Genomic DNA, 20,240 nt, shown 5'->3' on the forward strand with positions numbered 1-20,240 from the left:
TACTATGAAGAGCATTTATAAATCATTCAGAAAATTATGAACACAGACATTATAGGACATTAGAGCATGTAGCTCTTGATCTCGGGGTTGTAAGTTTGAGTCCCACCTTAGGTGTAGAGATTACTTTAAAACATCATAAAAAATATTATGAACATTCTAAGAAATTTTTTAAAACCCAAGCCAGAAGAATTACAAAGGAAATATAGATGGCCAGGTGGCACCTGGGTGGCTCAGTGGGTTAAGGACTCTGCCTTCAGCTCAGGTCATGATCTCAGGGTCCTGGGATCGAGCCCCGCGTCGGGCTCTCCGCTCATGCGGGGAGCCTGCTTCCTCCTCTCTCTCTCTGCCTGCCTCTCTGCCTACTTGTGATCTCTGTCTGTCAAATAAATAAATAAATAAATCTTAAAAAAAAAAAAAGAAAGAAATATAGATGGCCAGGAGAGAGAGAGAGATGTGTGTATATATGTTTCCTCAATGGTAAAAACAGAAACATATTAAAATAATAAATCAACATATTTCATCTATTGACTTGGTGAAGATTAATATAGGGTTTTTTTTTTGTGAAGTCACTAAGCCAATATGTATCAATAGTAATTAGAAAAAATGTACACTTTTTGATTCCATAATTTTGCTTTCATGATGTATCTGAGAGAAAGAATCTGAAATGCAGAAAAATATTTGTATGCTAGGATTTTTATCCTAGCATAAATTATAATTAGAATAAAGTAGAAAACCATAAGTTCCATAAGAAATACGGAATAAGAAAAGGTTAAATAAATAAGAAACGTTTAAATAAATAAGAAAAAAGCTAAATAAATAAGAAAAGGTAAAATTGTGGGTTCATCCATATACGTAGAATATTATAATTTAGTCATTTAGAAATCGTATTTTCACCCATCAATAGGATTGGACAGCTGGGAGGCCCCACACAAAAGACTAAGGACTCTCATTTTATAAAAATCAATATTTTCAAAAAGTATTTGGTGGCATGAGAATGTGTCTGTAATAAAAGAATGCCTGAAAAAAATACGTTAATTGGTTGTCACTGGTCCGTGGGAATGGTTTTCTTCCTTTAGTGTTTCTTTAGCTTCTCAGTGTTATACATGTATGTTACTTTTGTATTCAGAAAAGTGCTTTCTTAAAATAAACACAATCCCCATGCTCTCTTGCTGAAAAAAATAAGGTAACAAGCATTTCTCAAGAAAAATGAGAATTTCTAGGGCACCTGTGTGGCTCAGTGGGTTAAGCCTCTGCCTTCAGCCCAGGTCATGATCTCAGGGTCCTGGGATCGAGTCCCGAATCCGGCTCTCTGCTCAGCGGAGAGCCTGCTTCCCCGTCTCTCTCTGCCTGCTTCTCTGCCTACTTGCGATTTCTCTCTCTGTGTGTCAAATAAATAAATAAAATCTTTTTTAAAAAAAAATTAAAAATTTAAAAAATTTAAAAATTAAAAATAAAAATGAGAATTTCTAATACTCAGTATTTACTCTGACCTTTCAGTCGAGCTTAATACGGAGTACCAATGTACATCTTCCACTTTGTAAAGCTTTTCTGTTTTGTAATATTTCATCTACTTTTGAGTTTTATAACCTGGATTATCTCTGAAGCTGAGTCTTGTAAGCACAGCGGGGTGGGGAGCATGCAGGGAGATTCCTTTCTGCTTAAGCTTTATTGGGTTTTCTGCTGATAAAATAGAGTAAGGACTCCCTATAGAATATTTTGCTAAAGTTGAATATTTTGAGAGGGAAATGTACAGGTGTCTTCAGTTTACTTTGATATGTATTAAAAATAAAAAGGAGAAATGGATAGAGATGCTACAAAGTGAGTATATCAAAATGTGAATGGTGGCTGTAAAATTCTTTAAACTTTGATGTGTGTTTGAAAAAATTTTTTTGTTTGAAGATTTTCATTTATTTGAGAAAGAGAAAGAGAGAGCGCGCACGCGCGCACAAGTGGGGAGTTGGGGCAGGAGGAGGGGCAGAGGGAAAAGGAGATGCAGACCTTGATCCCAGGACCCTGAGATCATGACCTTAGCTGAAGGCAGACACTTAACTGACTGAGGCACCACTTGAAATTTTTTATGATAAATTAGGGGAGATTTTTGTGAAAGAACACCAGAAATTAACTTTGTTTATTCAGAGAGTCAGTTTAGAATATTCATATGTCCAAAGAATACCAACTTCTATGTAAAGGCATTCTTTTAACTTTTTTCCTAATTGTACCACTTAAGAAGTTGTCTTTCTTTCTGTCTGTCTTTCTTTCTCTCCCTTTCTTTCTTTCTTAAGTTTTTGCTTTGGTTTTGTTTTGGCAGAGATACAGCTAGAGAACACAAGCAGGGGGAGTGGGAGAGGGAGAAGCAGGCTTCCTATGGAGCAGGGAGCCAGATACAGGGGTCAGTCCAGGACCCTGGGATCATGACCTGACCTGAAGGCAGACGCTTAACGACTGGGCTACCCAGGTGCCCCTGAAATTGTTTTAAAGAAAAAGAGACAGCAAGAATTTTTAAGAAATCTTTTCTTTTAAAGGAATTAATAATTACAGATCACCTTGGGTGACCAGAAGAAAACCAAAGAGAAAATTAACATGTATTTTGATCATAACTAGATTTTCATAGGTTAGAGCCTGATTATTGGAACAACTGGATCTGGGAGATGGGTGTGGGTGATTTTTTTTTTTTTAATGAAGACAAAATAATATTCCAGTTTAGAGATGATTTTGGGGGGGGTGCCTGGGTGGCTCAGTCAGTTAAGCATCTGCTTTGGGCTCAGGACCCTGGGATTGAGTCCCACATCAGGCTCCTTGCTCAGCTAAGAGCTTACTTATTCCTCTGCTTGTCACGCCCCCTGCTTTGTACACTTCACAAATACATAAATAAAATCTTTTTTTTTTTTTTTAAAGATTTTATTTATTTATTTGACAGAGGGAGATCACAAGTAGGCAGAGAGGCAGGCAGAGAGAGAGAAGGAAGCAGGCTCCCCGCTGAGCAGAGAGCCCGATGCGGGACTCGATCCCAGGACCCTGAGATCATGACCTGAGCCGAAGGCAGCGGCTTAACCCACTGAGCCACCCAGGCGCCCACATAAATAAAATCTTAAAAAAAAAAACCTTAAAAAAAATTAAAATGGCTATATAACCTAAAAGGCCTACTTTTTAAAATATAGTTAATGTATATATATGTAAGTCATTTAATGGACTGTGATTTTCAGTTTCATTGAATTTTATTTTATTCAATTTATTTCTGTTTATTTCCAAAATACAACAGAATTTTTCCATTGAAACTATTACTGCTTTAAGCTTTAAATGTTGACTATTGGCTCTGTTGATACTTTATTTTAGAATGCATTATTTAAAAACTTTCACGTTTCTAGGGATGCCTGGGTGGCTCAGTTGGTTAAGCGGCTGCCTTTGGCTCAGGTCATGATCCCAGCGTCCTGGGATCGAGTCCCACATCGGGCTCCTTGCTTGGCGGGGAGCCTGCTTCTCCCTCTGCCTCTGCCTGCCACTCTGTCTGCCTGTGCTTGCTCTCGCTTCTCTCTCTATGACAAATAAATAAAATAAAAAATCTTTAAAAAACAAAAATAAAAAAAATAAAAACTTTCACGTTTCTAAAGGAACAAGTGTGTATATATGTCTTGCTGAATTTTCTATTTTCTATTCTGAGTAGTTCGGTAGCAAAGAGTTTCAGTATAAGTATGCACTGATCCCAAAGTCAGTTTGAGTTCTGCCATTTGAAAAGAGTAACATTCACAGAAATAATATATTATTTTTGAAGTAAGAAACTTGCCTTCCTTTAGGATATGGGATCTGTTAGTTAAATTGAAATGCTTTCTTTTCTAGGTCATTCATGCCTGGCTTATTATTTCATCTCTGTTGTTGCTGTTCTTTTTCTCATTCATTTACTTGGGGTAAGTGGTGAAATACTTAATCTGGTTTTCAGGAATTAACTCTGAGCTATATAACTGTCACTTAAACCCATGGACTTTGTTGGTGAAATACTCTTAAATTATGATCATTTCCATACATAGTTTGTACTTGATATGCTTAAGACTGGTTAGTATTATAAAATATATATATATTTTTTCATGGCTGCACTAAATTTCATTTTACAAAAATAACATCCTGTGTCCTAGCCATATGAAATGTATTGTGGATGTTTAATTTTTCTAATTTCAGGTATTTTAAAACTAGGGTTTCTTTCTGTTGTGGCATTTTATTTTATTTTTAAAGGTTTTATTCATCTGAGAGAGACAGTGTGAACGCAATAGGTGGGGAGAGACAGAGGAAGAAGCAGACTTCCTGCTGAGCAGGGAGCTGGACATGGGGCTTGATCCTGGGACTGGAATCAGGACCCAAGGCAAAGGCAGAGGCTTAACCAACTGAGCCACCCAGGCGCCCCACCCATTATGGCATTTTAAGTGACATGTGGCCTTTTTTTTTAGTTTTTGTACTTACTTTTACAGCTATGACCTGTGATACTGGTTTCCTATTTATATGAATGATAGAGTTTTCTGCTAAAGAAAGCTCAACTTGAGAGAAAAAGTGAATTTAAAGAAAACTGTTAAATAGCACAGGTTGATAAAAGATATGGTAAAAATATGAAGATAGGCTATGAATATCTAATCTGAGGGAATCATAATTCTGAATAATGTTTTGATGAAAATTAGTGTACATAAATATTTTTAGATTTGTTTAATTTTTTTCAGGGAAGTGTTTAAAACCTACAATGTTGCCATGGACTACGTTACTGTTGCACTCCTGATCTGGAATTTTGGTGTGGTGGGAATGATTGCCATTCACTGGAAAGGGCCTCTGCGACTCCAGCAGGCATATCTTATCATGATCAGTGCCCTCATGGCCCTGGTATTTATCAAGTACCTTCCAGAATGGACAGCGTGGCTCATCTTGGCTGTGATTTCAGTATATGGTAAAACTCAAGACTGACATTTTGTTCATCACAGAAGTACCTCACTGGTGTGTTTCCCTTCCTTTTCCAGTTATCTTGACTTAGGAAAGTGGTAACAGTTAACATCCCATAGCTTTTCAGAAAATAATGAATTAGCTAGAGTATCTTTTTTCTTATAAAGATTTCCTTTCTTTTTGAGGTTGAGTTCTTTAAGAATGTTTTCTTACTGCCCACATTTTAAGCCAGTGAGGGATTAGTGGAAGGATCCAGACTTCTTAGAAGACTGAGGTTTAAATCCTGTCTCCACCACCAGCAGTCTTTGTGATGCTAAGAAAGAGTGTCAGACTCCTTGAGCTTCAGTTTCCTCATGTAGAAACAGGTCCTGAACCTGTGAAGTTCCACGTCGTTCTTTGGGTCATGGAGGCAGCATTCTATAAGCCCAGGCCAGCTACCAGGGCCTCCCTGCTACAAGATAGAGCTAAGTCTGGCCCTTCTGGAGTATCACACCTAAAAGAAAGGTGGCCTCTTCTGTCCTCAGTCCCTTACTAGTTGACAAAGTGCTAGAGGAGCTCACCCCTTTCTTGGACCTGTGGCTACTTGGGGAGCCCTTCAGGATCAAGTGAACAGCAGTGGGAGTTTGTACCCCTCATGCACAACATCAGAATTACATGTGATGAAGCTTACTTCCTGAAGGGCTCCTCCTTTTCATTGCCTAATCCAGACATCCTTGATCAGAGAGTGGGGTCTAGGGCTCAGCAAAATTAGATGAACTTCAGCGGGTCATCTTATCCTAGCCTACAGTTGGCTCCATCTGTGCATTTTTATAGACTCTGGAGCCATTGCCATGGTTTAGTCATCTGGTTCCACCAATGACAGCAACAGCAATTATTTACCCAAGGTTTTCCTCTTTGAGGAAAATGGCTATGAGAACCTCTGGCTTCACAGATGCTCAAAATATATATCAAGGTTACAAATGTCTCTGTGTATATTAAAGCCACAGTACAAGCCTCACTTTCTCCATTGTGGACTTCCAGACATTGTTAATAGTGCCCATCTCACCTGTAGAAGTATACAATGCTGGGCTCCTGACCAAGAATTTCAGTGGGACTTTCACCGTTCCCACCAGCCTTGGGCTACAGACCTCACAGAGCACCATTGTGACATACTCAAGCAAGTTAAAATTTAATTAAATGAAACATGACATCTATCTATCATCAGTCAGACATCAGACATAAAGAGTCTGGTTCTATTTTTGTATGTTCAAAAACAAAAACAGTGCCTGTTCTGGAGGCAGCCATGTCTGGCTCAATCCAGGCTCCTCTCCTTTCATGTTTTGGCTGTGTGACTAGCACAGTGATCAACATTTAAGTGAAGATTAAATGAGAAAAAATACCTATAATACACTTAGAACAGTATCAGTAAATGTTAGCTGTTATTTTTAAAAATAACATATATAATCCTGTAAAGTAGTCAAGGCAGTACTTCCTGTGTTACTGCTAACAGACTTGAGATTTAGAGAGATCAGGTGTTTGCCCAAGCTTATAGCATTGGATCTAGAATCTGAATCCCAGGTCCAGCATTCTTTGTACTGCATTACAGTATTTCTCCCATCAGCACTTCTTCTTCCATACGTGATACAAATGATCATTTCTCCAGACCTTTGAGTTCCTTTAAAGTAAGAGACTTTTATGTCCATGATTTAGAGGAGTGATTCTCAAGTCCCTTTTTACAACATCTGAAGATTCTTAAATTTGTCCCACAGGTTCTAAAATTTTTGAAACAAAATTCACTTTAATTGCTCTAAAAATAAGGTTGTTTATCATTTAGCACTTCTGTTAGGGGCAGCATGTCATAAAGCCAAGATAGTTACAGGACATGCAGCTTCAAACAGGTTGAAAAGCTCCTTATTTCAGAGCATGGCAAATCTCTCCTTTCTCATCCCAAACAAATCAAAGTGGAAGCAGTGAGATCAGAGATTTCTCTGTGTGTGTGTGTGTTTTATTATATTAGTGGTAGTCGATGTAATATTCAAGGAGACGTGACCACTTGCAGTTATGAGGGTTTTTTTTTTTAACTTAAATGCATCTGAATGATGGGGATGGCAGCGTTAGCTGTGAAGTCTTCCTTCACAGATTTATCTACACCTGTTTTAATATTTTTAAATGTTTGGGATTTTCTGTACTTCTATATTGTGAATTTTTATGGCACAGAAAATGTAAGAAAAATCCCCGTTGATGGAAAGAGAATGTGGTAGAATCAAGAATAGTTTAGGCAGATTGCTCCTATTCTGAGTTGCTGTGTTTGTAAAATAAGCCACTTTTCAGTACCACATGCATTTAGGATCTGATACTGTGAAGTGCTTTTGACAGAGGTACAAAGAAATACTAAAAGGATTTCATGCAAAGTTTTATTTTGTTTTATTTAAACTTACTGTCCTTTAATTCAGGTTTCCCTAAGTAGTACATACACTATTTTTAAAAAGGAGAGGGAATGAGTCTCTGTTACTCTGCTCTTCATATTTTGAGAAATTCAGTCATCCCCTCTATTAAATTCCTCTTGTTGTAAAGCCTCCATCTGTGGCCCATAGATATGATTTGTTCAGAAATAGCTTCTCTTTGTTTTTGCTTATTGGAAGTTGACAGCTGCTCTAGAGTAGTTCTGTCTTGTCATTATATCTGCCCTTTTTTTTCAAACTCAGAGAAGACTTGTTCCTGGAACTCTGTGATGATACACTGTAAACTAACCAAATGGGCAAAAACCAAAACAAAATTTACACGGATCCTCTGTGTGGTTTTGTGTAGGTTGTTTTTTCCCCCACCAGTGTACCTCCTGTTTATTTCATATGGTTCAGCATCTTCCTGTGTAAAGAAGACATTAACCCTTTTCCCTTGGTTAATTCCTCCCTGACACACCCATTTGTAAACTTGGCCAATGCATTTTTGCAGACTTCTTTTTTTTTTTTTTTTTTTTAAATTTTCTCTTTCTAGATTTAGTGGCTGTTTTGTGTCCAAAAGGCCCACTTCGTATGCTGGTTGAAACAGCTCAGGAGAGGAATGAAACTCTCTTTCCGGCTCTTATTTACTCCTGTAAGTATTTTGGAATGATGTTAACTTACTACTCAGCTTATAATTTATAGGAACTCAAACAGATGTAATTATAGTCATTATTATACTTTCTTTCATCTTAAATGCATAACATTAAAAGAACGTCTACATATCCCTGTTTCCTTGCAAACTATTGTCTTCCACCTGACGCTGGTTCAAGAGAGTTTTCAGTAGATGTAGAAATAGAAGAAATGTTTAGAGAGTGGGGAGCCATTTCTCTCAACTAAAATCTTATTAGTTACTAGGTGCCTGGGTGGCTAAATCGGTTGGGCATCTCCCTTCAGCTCAGGTCATGATCCCAGAGTCTGGGAATCGAGCCCCACATCGGGCTCCTTGCTCAGCGGGAAGCTGCTTCTCCCTCTGCCTGCCGCGCCCCCTGCTTATGCCATCTCTCTCTCTGTGTCTCTTTTTGACAAATAAATAAAATCTTAAAGAATAAATAAAATAAAATCTAATTAGTCAAGAGTTATTGAGCCATTTACTACAGAGGAATCTTGCCCTAGCTTACCAAAAAAAATGTACTGTTCCTTCACAATGTGCCTCTTTTGGTTATTTTGGGATGCTGTTCTTCCTAATCGTTCAGTACATATGCATTTGGGCATTGACCTGCCACAGAGCAGTGTGGGGGACATAAAGTTGTTTAAGATGCTCTGCCTTACCCAGAACTCCTTTGCTTATAGTTTAGAGGTGAGATAAGGCAAATGTATAAATAAGCAACATCCAGCATTGTTTCCAGATTCAGAGGAGGCACAATTGAAGTGTAAAGAGAGTTGAGAAGAAGGAAAACCTGGCTGGGGAAACAAAGAAGGCTTAGTGGATGAGATAGCATTTGTATTAAACCTTTTAAGGATAGTGGAATTTGGGGGGCCTGAGTGGCTCAGTGGGTTCAAGCCTCTGCCTTTGGCTCAGGTCATTGTCTCAGGGTCCTGGGATCGAGCCCTGTATCGGGCTCTCTACTCACCAGGGAGCCTGCTTGCCCCTCTCTCTCTGCCTGCCTGTCTGCTTACTTGTGATCTCTCTCTCTCTCTGTCAAATAAATAAAATCTTAAAAAAAAAAAAAAATGGGATTTCAGCAAACACAGATGGAGGAGTTGATTCCATAGGTGGGCTTGTTGCAAAGAATGGCTTTGAGACAGAAGTATAGGGAGTCTTTATCAAGTTTCAAGTGTTTAGATTGACTAGTAAAAATGGGGAAGAGTTCTAGGAGGATGGATTTGGAAAGGCAGATTAGGGCAAGATCAGGGATAGCTTTGAGGGGCTGGTGTAGATATCTGTATGCTATTCGCTGATCGCTGGGGAATCAGAGGTTCTTGAGCATAAGAGTTACATGATCAGAGCTGTGGCTCCGCAGGCTTGCAGCATTATGCAGACTGATTTATGGGTGGTGAGAACCAAAGTAATGTCTAATAACTAAGCACATACTGTAGTAATCTAGGAGGGAAGTAATGAGGGTCTGAACTGTGGTATTGTTAATGGCAGATCCAGGAAGAGGACTGATTGATGAGTGGTTGTACAGGTAGAATCAGTAGTTCTTAGCAACTGACGAGAGAAGTTTCAGGCCTGAAGGAAAAGTGATGAAGAGGGGTGTTCTTGGTTCAGGAACGTTTCATTTTGTCTGTGGCCCATATCTTCCTTAGTTGGTGGGACGTGTGAACCAGGTAGAAATGCCCAGCATGCATTTAGAAGTGAAGTTCTAGTGCCTGGGGAAAGGTTGACCAGAGGTACAGAATTAATAGCATAGCAGAGGCTGTTGAAGCTTCGGGAGTGGATGAGCGGTGCAACAGAAGTGGATGCGAAGATGTCAAGGAGAGAACTTAGTCAGCTCCTGTGCTTAAAGAGGGAGAAAATGAACAGACAACAACAGTAAAGGGAAGAAAAGAAAATTGGGGTAGCTAGGATTTTTCACTTAACAGTATCAGGACATGTTTTCCATGTCAGCACGGGAAGAGGCTACACAGTATTCTCTAGGTACTCAGGAAAGGGTGTCCTTGTTGGTCTTCTTCTGTCACGAACAGTGCTTGCAGAGATCATCCGTCTTCGTGAAGTTTTTGGCATGATACGTTTTTAAAAATGAAATCGCTAAGTCAAAGCATGTATGTAAATTTTGATGGATCCAAATTGCCTCCTAAAAAGGCTTTTCCTTTAATAGTGTAAGGTACCACTTTCCTTATACCTTCAGTATTATGTGTGTGTGAAACTAAGAGGCAAAAAAACCCCTCTTGTTTTATTTTGATTTTGGCTTATTAACTAATAATTATTAATGGGTATTTGGACTTTTTTCATTTTTTTTAAAAAAGCTACATATATTTCTTGTTTTGTTACTGGGTATAATCTTTTCTATATTTTCAAAATTTATGATTGCATAAGTAATGCATTAATTTGTTATGCTGGAAGAAAATTAAATATTGTAAAGAAAGCTGAATTTCACTATAACTGTCATCTCTAATCTTAATACCTTACCAAGCAGTTACCCTGTTACTAGTTTGACGTATCTTTGTAGGCTTTTTTTTTTTGCCTAATCTCCTGTTGGGTTATTGGAAAAATAGAGTTTCAAGAAGAACATCAAATGCTCTAGAAGAAGCCAAAGATGAGGACTAAGTAAACCATAGAGAATTTAGTGCCTTGGATGTCTTCGGTGACATTTAAGAGAACAATTTCAGTAGAGTGGTAGGGCTAGAAGCAGTGCTGCAAAGGGAAGGCAGTGTGTCTGTGTTTTGCTGTTGCTGGCAGTGGGAGTTATGGTATAGCCAGAGAATGGGTGGTGAAGGAGGGGAGGTTCAGTAAACATCCCCTACTACCGAGAGGATTGTCACACACACAGGGCAGTGGTGACCTGAGGGGAGAGCAGGCCTGAGGAAAGGTGTTTCCAGGAGACAGAAGATGTAACTGTGTCTCTAAGGCTGAGGGGAAGGAGCCAGTGGAGAAAGCCTTTGATGAGACCAGCAAGAAGGAATAGTTCATGGACCAAGGTTATCAACAAAGCAAGTAGACATTGCTCTCTGGGGTGCCTGGGTGGCTCAGTCAGTTAAGCGGCTGCTTTCAGCTCAGGTCATGATCCCAGGGTCCTGGAATCAAGCCCCACATGGGGTTCCTGTGCCTGCCTTCCATTCCCTGTACTTGTGCGCTCACACACTCTCGCACGCGTGGGCTCTGTGTCAAATAAACACAAATCTTTTTTTTAAAAGATTCTCTTTATTTATTGGACAGAGGGAAAGAAACATCGAGAAGGGAGATCAGGCAGGGGGAGAGGGAGGGGGAGAAGCAGGCTTCCCGCAGAGCTGGGAGCCCGATGAGGGGCCGATCCCAGGCCTCTGGGATCATGACCTGAGCCAAAGGCAGACGCTTAACGACTAAGCCACCCAGGTGCTCAATAAATAAAAATCTTTCCCAAAAAATTGCCTTGAGAGTTCAGGAAGAGGAATTAAAAGAGAACAGGAAAGACTTGGAAGGAGGGAAGAGGAAGACCACAGCAGAAGGTAGTGAGACTTAATGAAAGAGAGAGGGAAAGTTCGGAGCACGAGGTAGTTGACCTTGTTTTCTTGTGGACTCAGTGTGAGATCATTTGGGGGAAGTGGAGAGGCAAGGGCTGTGCTTGTCTGGTCAAATGTTAGAAAACTCATTGTCTGGAATGCAAGGATCTTGTTTTGCTCTTTTTCCAATATAAATTTATTATCATGTGCTTCCTGTGTTTTTTGGCAGAAAAAAGGTGAAGTTTTGAACATCAACATTTTCCTCTTAATCAGCATTTGAGTGTGAGCTTCTTATGTGTTATTCCTGGAAATTAAAATTGACTACATATTTTATATTTGTGCATACAGAATGTTCCACCAAATGTTGATAGTAAATACTCAGTGGAAGTAACTTAAGTATCCATCAGTGGGAATACTTACAAATAATTATGGTACATTCATACAGTAGACAGTTGTGCAGCCATTAGAAAGAATGAGGTAGCCCTGTATATGTCCAGTTGTTTCTTGGGTTTTTTGTTTTTTGTTTTTAATTTTTATTTATTTATTTGACAGAGATCATTAATTAGGCAGAGAGGCAGGCAGAGAGAGAGGAAGGGAAGCAGGCTCCCTGCTGAGCAGAGAGCCCGATGCGGGGCTCTATCCCAGGACTCTGGGATCATGACCTGAGCCAAAGGCAGAGGCTTTAACCCACTGAGTCACCCAGGTGCCCCTGTCCAATTGTATTTTTAATGTTAAAGATTATATACTAAAAACAGCAGATTTAGGGGCGCCTAGGTGGTTCAGTTGGTTAAGCATCTGCCTTTGGCTCAGGTCGTGATCTCAGGGTCCTGGGATCAAGCCCTGCATCGGTTTCCCCGCTGAGAAGGAAGTATGCTTCTCCCTTTCCCTCGGCCCCTGCTCTGCCCCCCACCCCTGGGTGTGTGCTCTCACTCTCTCAAATATATAAACAAAATCTTTTTAAAAAGAAGAAGAAAGCGAGATTTAAAGCAATAACGCAATATTGTATGGGAGGAAGGGAGTTATGTTTGATGTCTGTGCATATACAATCCCAGTGATACATTTAAAAAACTGACACGGGGCACCTGGGCCTCTCTGTCTACTTGTGATCTCTGTCTGTCAAATAAATAAATAAAATCTTTAAATTAAAAAAAAAATCTTTAAATAAATAAATAACTGACAAAAGGTTAATAGTGTTTACCTCTGGGAAGTGGGATTTAGAGATGGAAGTAACTTTTACATTTTTCTTTATACCTTTTTCTACTTGTAGAGTTTTTAATTGTACTTTGTGTGTTTTTTAAATTTTTATTTATTTATGTTTATTTTTTAAAGTTTTTTTAATTAGAGCACAAGTGGGGAAGCAGAGGGAGAAGCGGGCTCCCTGCTGAAAGGAGCCCAATGCAGGGCTTGATCCCAGACCTGAGATCATGCCCTGAGCAGAAGGCAGACATTTAACTGACTGAGCCACCCAGGCGTCCCTGTACTTTGTGTTATTTAAAAACTTAATGGTGGGTGTCAAAATGGAGGGATTTTGATTTTTTATTTTATTTTTATTTATTTTTTAAGATTTCATTTATTCATTTGACTGACAGAGATCACAAGTAGGCAGAGAGGCAGGTAGAGAGAGAGGGGAAAGCAGGCTCCCTGCTGAGCAAAGAGCCCGATGTGGGGCTTGATCCCAGGATCCTGAGACCACGACCAGAGCCAAAGGCAGAGGCTTTAACCCACTGAGCCACCCAGGCGCCTCTTAAGCTCCCAATTTTAAGTGAATTTTGCATATATGTTATTAACCCTGTTTTAAACCCTGTACAAGCAGGGGGAATGGCAGGCAGAGGGAGAAGCAGGCTCCCTGCTGAGCACAGAGCCAGATGTGGGGCTCCATCCCAGGACCCTAGGATCATGACCCGAGCCAAAGGCAGGCGCTTAACTTACTGAGCCACCCAGGCCTCCCTATTTATTTTTTTAAAGCAGCAGTATTAGTAATCAGTACTTTTCTCCTGACATGGAAATAAACACAAATATTAAAAACTTTTAAATCAATATTCTTGACTATTTGTTTTTTTAAAAAATGCAGTCCTTTGGGGGTACCAATGACAACAGATTGGACTCAGGTTTTTGCTGGCATTTGGTTCCTGCCACAGCCCTGTATGTACATGTTTATATGTATTTTTATATTATCATTGGAGTATTTTCAGGATAAATTCCCAAAAGTGGAATTCCTGGGTCAAAGAGCTAAGGCACAGGTAGTTTTTTTATTTTTAATTGAAGTGTAGTTGACATACAGTATTATAGTAGTTTCAGATGTACAGCATAGTGATTCAATATTTATATACATTATGAAATGTGCACCATGGTAACCTGTTACCTTACGAAACTATTATAATATTATTGACTATATTCCCTTGCTATATTTTATATCTATGATTTATTTTATAAATGGAAGTTTGAGGCCCTTGCGTGGCTCAGTTGATTAAGCATCTGCCTTTGGCTCTGGTCATGGTGCCAGGGTCCTGGGATCGAGCCCCATATTGGGCTGCCTACTCGGTGGGGAGCCTGCTTCTCCCTCTCCCTCTGCTGTTCTCCCTGCTTGTTCCCTCTCTCTCTCTCTGTCAAATAAATAAATAAAATCTTTTAAAAATCAAAACAAAAAACTGGAAGTTTGTAGCTCTTAATCCCCTTCACCTAGTTTGCCCATTCCCCCCTCCCCTCTGGCAACCACCAGACATTTGTTCCCTGTATTTCTGAGTTTGCTTCTGTGTTGTTTGTCTTATTTATTTGTTTTAGCATGATAGTATAAAAATGGCAAGATTTCATTGTGTTTTTTAAAAAGATGTTATTTATTTTAGAACTAGAGAATGAGCAGCGGGGCGGGGGGGCAGCGGCGCAGGGAGGGACAAGCTGACTCTGAGTGCAGAGCCCCTGTGGGGCTGGATCCCACAATCCCAAAATCAGGCCCTGAGCCTAAATCAAGAGTTGAACGCTTAACCGACTGGACCACCCAGGTGCCCCAATTTCATTCTTACGACTGAGTAATGGCATACGTAGTTTTGTTAGATGTTACCAAATTCCCTTCAATAGGGGCTGTATAGGGGCTATTCCATTTTTCATTCCACTTGTAATATATTAGAAGTACTATTTTAATGTTTTCATGTTGTCCTTTAAAATGTGAGAGGGGTCTGTGTATATACTTAGATCTATATGGATATGTATGTATTTTTGTGAAAGGGACATAGAATAAGCCAGTTGACAATCCCCTTTATGTTTACTGCTTTTAACTTTTTTTTATTCCTTGTATATCACAGTTTAGCATTATGGAAAATCCCAGAGGTCAGGCATCCTTAGAATCATAATGGCTGTGTGATGCTTTTGTGAGTCCCAGTTTGTTCTCTGATTTAGTTCCAATAAGTAATTTTCATCACATTATTTTAGAATGTTCGGCCCTCCAGCTGTTTTTTAATAGATCTTGCTGGCCTGAACAGTTTTTCTCTGATTACTTTTCAGGGACTGGAAACAATGAAATTATGGTTTTTACAGTAGCAACTGTAGTTTGAAAGCTAGAGTGAACGCTCAGTTTTAGAATTTTTTTTTTTAATCTGCCAAAATCAGGGAAAATCTTGTGTGGTTTTTATTTATTTTTTTTTTTTTTTAAGATTTTTTATTTATTTATTTGACAGAGAGAGATCACAAGTAGATGGAGAGGCAGGCAGAGAGAGAGAGAGAGGGAAGCAGGCTCCCTGCTGAGCAGAGAGCCTGATGCGGGACTCGATCCCAGGACCCTGAGATCACAAGCTGAGCCAAAGGCAGCGGCTTAACCCACTGAGCCACCCAGGCGCCCCTTGTGTGGTTTTTAATAATGCATTTGCTTCTGCTTGTTAAGGATTCTTAAGATAACATTAAGAAGATTGGTGATTTCTGTAGAAAGATAATGGCCTGTTCTCTATTCATGTACTTTCTGGGTTTCAAGTTCTTAACTGGACTTTTGTCTTTCTCAACAGCAACAATGGTGTGGTTGGTGAATATGGCAGAGGGAGATCCAGAAGCCCAAAGGAAGGTATCCAAAAACTCCAATTATAATGCACAAAGTAGGTGTCTTTTATTTGGTAATTTCCTGCCTGGTTTTTCCGGGTCATTGTCCTGTTATATTGGCTAACAGCTGTGAAGCAATGATTTTAACCTCTGTCTTTGGTCATGGACTCTTGAGAATCTCCTGGAAGCTGTGGTAATACCCAGGAAATACAGATAAATATTTAAGGAGTTCACGTGCTCTAAACCCAACCATACAGCCAAGGGACCCTAGGTAAAGAATTTCTGCCATTAAATGCCATTAATACCATTATAGAAAGGTCCAAGTTGAGGCTGTGATTTAAAAAAGAAACAGTAATCTTGCTCTCCAAACATGTAAAAATGAGAGCCTCTTACCTGATATGGCCAGGGTAACTTAATATGATTTGACTTAAGGTGTGATCATGTTTATCCCAAAAAGATAAAATATTCCCGCTGGACATGACGTTCTGGAGGAGGGTAGATGATGCCGGAGGATCAGGCTGGGAGATGGAAAGGCCCCTGTGGATACAGAGATGTCCGGGCAGGCGTAAGTTAGGAGTTGTTAGGAAGAATTGGAATAGTGGCACACTAAAAATAGTCAAGAAGAAAAGTAACTTTATAAGAAAAACAAGCTGGGAAATAGGCAGAGCAGTGGCGAGAGAAGAAAGAAGGGCCTTAATGGGAAAAGGAAAGTATAGGTTTAAAGACCCATGAGAGGGGCGCCTGGGTGGCTCAGTGGGTTAAGCCGCTGCCTTCAGCTCAGGTCGTGATCTCAGGGTCCTGGGATCGAGTCCCACATCGGGCTCTCTGCTCAGCAGGGAGCCTGCTTCCCTTCCTCTCTCTCTGCCTGCCTCTTCATCTACTTGTGATTTCTCTCTGTCAAATAAATAAATAAAATCTTAAAAAAAAAAAAAAAAAAAAAAATAAAGACCCATGAGATCCGCTGAGTTAGAATTTGAGTAACAGCAAGAGCACATTTTCAACTGGGAATTTTGCAGCAGAACCAGTAGGAGACCTGATGGAGAAGAAGGAAATATATTGGAAATGATTGCTACAAGTCTGGCTGTTGTGTTGATCTGTGTTAAGCGGGAAGACAATTAAAATATGAGTTGTCTATGAGTATATATGTGAGTGTAAGTGAAAAACATTTTATTCTTTAGACAAAAATTTTTTAAAAGATTTTTATTTATTCATTTGAGACAGAGAGAGAACATGTGCAGGAGGAGAGGGAGAGGGAGAACCTGACTCCCCGCTGAGCAGGGAGCCCAACATGGGGCTCGATCCCTCAACCCTGGAGATCATGACCTGAGCCAAAGGCAGATGCTTAACCATCTGAGCCACCCAGGTGCCCCATGACAAATATTGATTGGGTGCCTGACTCTGTGCCTCGTATTTTAACTAGGCACTGAGAATGCAGCACTGAACAAGATATCCTGTCCCTTCGGAGCTCATGACCTATTTGGACAGACACAAATGTTCAACAAATAATTTTATAAATAATTCATACAGTTGTGATACGCACTACAAAGGAGAAGTATGGTTGCTATGAAAGTTTACGGTAGAGGAATTTCATTTACTCTGGAAAGTCAGGAAGGCTTCCCTGAGGAAGTGATAATAGGTGACAACCAACTGACAAGTAGAAGAACTTTCCAGAAGAGGAAACAATGGGGAAGAGCCTTGAAGTTAGAAGGAGCTAGGTAACTTACAGAGTTCCTCAGTGGGAGTGCTGTGGTATTTTGGGTGGGCAGTTCTTCATTGTGTGGGGCTTCGCTGTTTGCAGGTTATTAGCTTTTCTGGCCTCTCACTCTAAATGTTAATTTTGGTTTCGCAGTATTACGGTAGGCAGAAAGCCCTCCATCCTAGATATTTCCAAACACCCCCTGGAAGGGGAGGTGCTACTTACTGGCTAAAAATGACTGTGTTAGGAGAACTAGAAGTTAGATTGGAACAGAAAAACACAGGGCTCCAAAAGGGGTGGCTTGAAAAGTTCGCAGGTAGGAGTGAGGAGGGATGGGGCAGAGCAGGGACTGCTGTTATTATTTATAAATCTTATGCTTATATGATTTTGTAAACTCCAAACCATGGATGATTCAGGATTTGTGAGGACTTGGTTAAGAAAAAGAATGCAAGTTATGAATACGAAGTTGCTATGGCCTCTCTGAAGTATTCCATGTAAGTGAGAGGCCTGAGGCTTGCAGTCTTCGTGGTAGATCCATCTCTATGAACATGTTTTACTTTATTAAATAATAATAATAAAGGAGGAAAAAAAAAGTTTATCAACTTCACTTCTGTATTTTAATTATCTTTGATGTATGGGTGTTTCTCAGGACTTTGATGTTCTGCTTAGAATTTTGAGTCTGATAGTCATTATGACACAATGGCTGGTCCATAAAAAAATTCTTCCCCCTCTCCTGCCCCACCTCCCCCATAATGGTCTGCTTTTTTCTTAGTCACTAAAGCCATGGTTGGGCTTTCAGCTGCCAAGATCAGAAAACCCAAGTCATTTGCTTTAAACAAAGAAGAGTTAGGTTCTCCCGTGTGACCAGCAGTCCTGAGGTGTAGGCCTTTGTAGGGCTGGTCGGTTTTATGATCCAGTGCTGTCATCGAGGGCCCAGGGTCTTTCCATCTTCCTGCTCTGCCATTCTTAGGTACAGGTTTGGTCCTCAGCCCACTGCTTCTCATGATCAGAAGATGACAACTGTTGTTCCAGACATCATATCCAGATGAGACATCATCCAGGCTTAGAAAGGGGCGGTTTTGTTTCTTCCTTGATTCTCTCAAAGAGTGAGAAAAATATCCCCCAAATTCAGAGCAGTCTTTGCCTCCCCACGCATTGGCTAGTACCACCCCTACCTTTAGAGATTTTATTGGAAACAGGAATGAGAGTACCATGCTTGGCTTGGCTTGGCTTGGCTTGGCTTCATCATGATTTACCCCCAGAGTCATGTGCATGAGAGACAGAAACCCAAACCAATCAGGACTCTGCCCTCAGGAAACAAGGGAAATGATTATTGGTCAAGCAACTTCCAGGCACTTTTACAGCTTATGATTTGTGGTTTAAGAGCCAACTAACCTAGTTACATGACAGGTGGGTAGCTATTGTTCCCATGTAGTTTTATTAAAGGTATTAAGAAATTTTTCTAAAATGTTAGCTGTAATTTCCACTTTCTCTTGAAGGCACTGAAAGTGAGTCCCAAGACCCTGTGACAGAGAGCGACGATGGTGGCTTCAGTGAAGAGTGGGAAGCCCAGAGGGACAGTCGCCTAGGGCCTCATCATTCTACAACTGAGACACGAGCTGCTGTGCAGGAACTTTCCAGCAACATCCTCACCAGTGAGGACCCAGAAGAAAGTACGTGCATTTCTCTGTGTTGAATAGTCGTGGGTTCTTTTACGTGCTACGTTACCAAACTCCTCAAAAATAAAATGAATAGAGAGTGTTATGGTCTACTTCTGAATAACAGATTGAAGCTTTTAGTGGGACATGCTCATAATTACTGCTTTTCTCATAGTTCAGTTTGTCAATGGGCCAAATTCTGCTCCTTAGATTTTTGGAAATGGCCGTTTATAGCCTGAACATTAGGCATTTGTTTTATGAGGTAGATTTTTTTCAGAATTATTATTGCAGTAAGGCTTCATGACTGCAATATTTGTGTACAAAAATTTCATTAGTACATTTCCTTTTCCTGTGCAGAGACCTATGGACTTGAGTGTTTCAGCCTTTTACATATTCCCTTTGCTAGCAAGCACTGTATTTTATGAATTTTAAACAAAAGGGATTTAGGTTATGGGGAGAAATGCAAACATTTGTTCAATGTCTAAGATATGTTGGCACTTGGATTTTCTTTAGCACATGGGGGTTCTTGGGAACATGATCAAGAGCCCCTTTTGATTCGGGCTCAGTCATCTCTTCAGTTAGTCTTAAAGATGTGATTTTTTTTTTTTTTTTAAGATTTTGTTCATTTATTTGAGAGACAGAGATCACAAGTAGGCAGAGAGGCAGGCAGAGAGAAAGCAGACTCCCTGCTGAGCAGATACACACACACCCCCACCCTTCACCGATGCGGGGCTTGATCCTGGGACCTTGAGATCATGACCTGAGCCAAAGGCAGAGGCTTTAACCCACTGAGCCACCCAGGTGCCCCAAGATGTGACTTATTAACAGATTAATACAGTTTCCAACTAAATTATTCTTGGTGGGTTTTTTTTTTTCTTCTCACAAAAGTGAAGCTCTGGATTAAAACATTATAGTAAAAATATAATTTTTTATAAAATGTAATTTTAGAGAAAGAAACACCTAGATTTCTTAGCTTCTTTATTTACTGATCATTGATTATTATGATCTGGACATTATCGTTCAGCTTAAGCAGAACACTTCTTACAGCTCAGCCTTACTCTTTTAACTTGGTCAAAACCTGGGCGTATCCTTGACTTTGGTGCTTGACTGAATTTTCCAGATGTTAGAGCCAGCTACACCCTGTGACTTTCATACTCCAGGGAGACTAGACACAGTTGCCTTGGCTTACAGCCAGGCTTGATCTTGTCTTTGCTGGTGTATTCTCTGCCTGCAAAGTTACCGCTGTAGTCAGGTTGCCTCTTCCCTTCCTCTCATTTCTCAAGGGTGCCTGTAGCCAAAGGAAGGAAAGAATATATAGCTGTTGACCATAGCAGCAGCCTGACTGTTTCATGATTGTCCTTGCTACTTGAGTGCTCACTCCTGATCATT

The 20,240-nt window shown here is 40.0% G+C and overlaps 1 protein-coding gene across 9 annotated transcripts in view; it reads left to right on the top strand.

Moving 5' to 3' along the window:
• The window catches only part of PSEN1 (presenilin 1), a 68,024-nt gene that overhangs the window by 37,332 nt on the left and 10,452 nt on the right, over nucleotides 1-20,240 (top strand). For all 9 annotated transcript variants that reach the window (XM_082733491.1, XM_082733495.1, XM_082733492.1 and 6 more), the window contains 5 exons: nucleotides 3,835-3,902; nucleotides 4,701-4,921; nucleotides 7,888-7,986; nucleotides 15,467-15,553; nucleotides 18,693-18,866. In XM_082733491.1, the coding sequence (XP_082589617.1) occupies nucleotides 3,835-3,902; nucleotides 4,701-4,921; nucleotides 7,888-7,986; nucleotides 15,467-15,553; nucleotides 18,693-18,866 (649 nt within the window). The remainder of the gene's footprint in view (nucleotides 1-3,834; nucleotides 3,903-4,700; nucleotides 4,922-7,887; nucleotides 7,987-15,466; nucleotides 15,554-18,692; nucleotides 18,867-20,240) is intronic.

The sequence above is a fragment of the Mustela nivalis genome (genome assembly GCF_964662115.1).
Source record: "Mustela nivalis genome assembly, chromosome: 6".
Taxonomy (NCBI): domain Eukaryota; kingdom Metazoa; phylum Chordata; class Mammalia; order Carnivora; family Mustelidae; genus Mustela; species Mustela nivalis.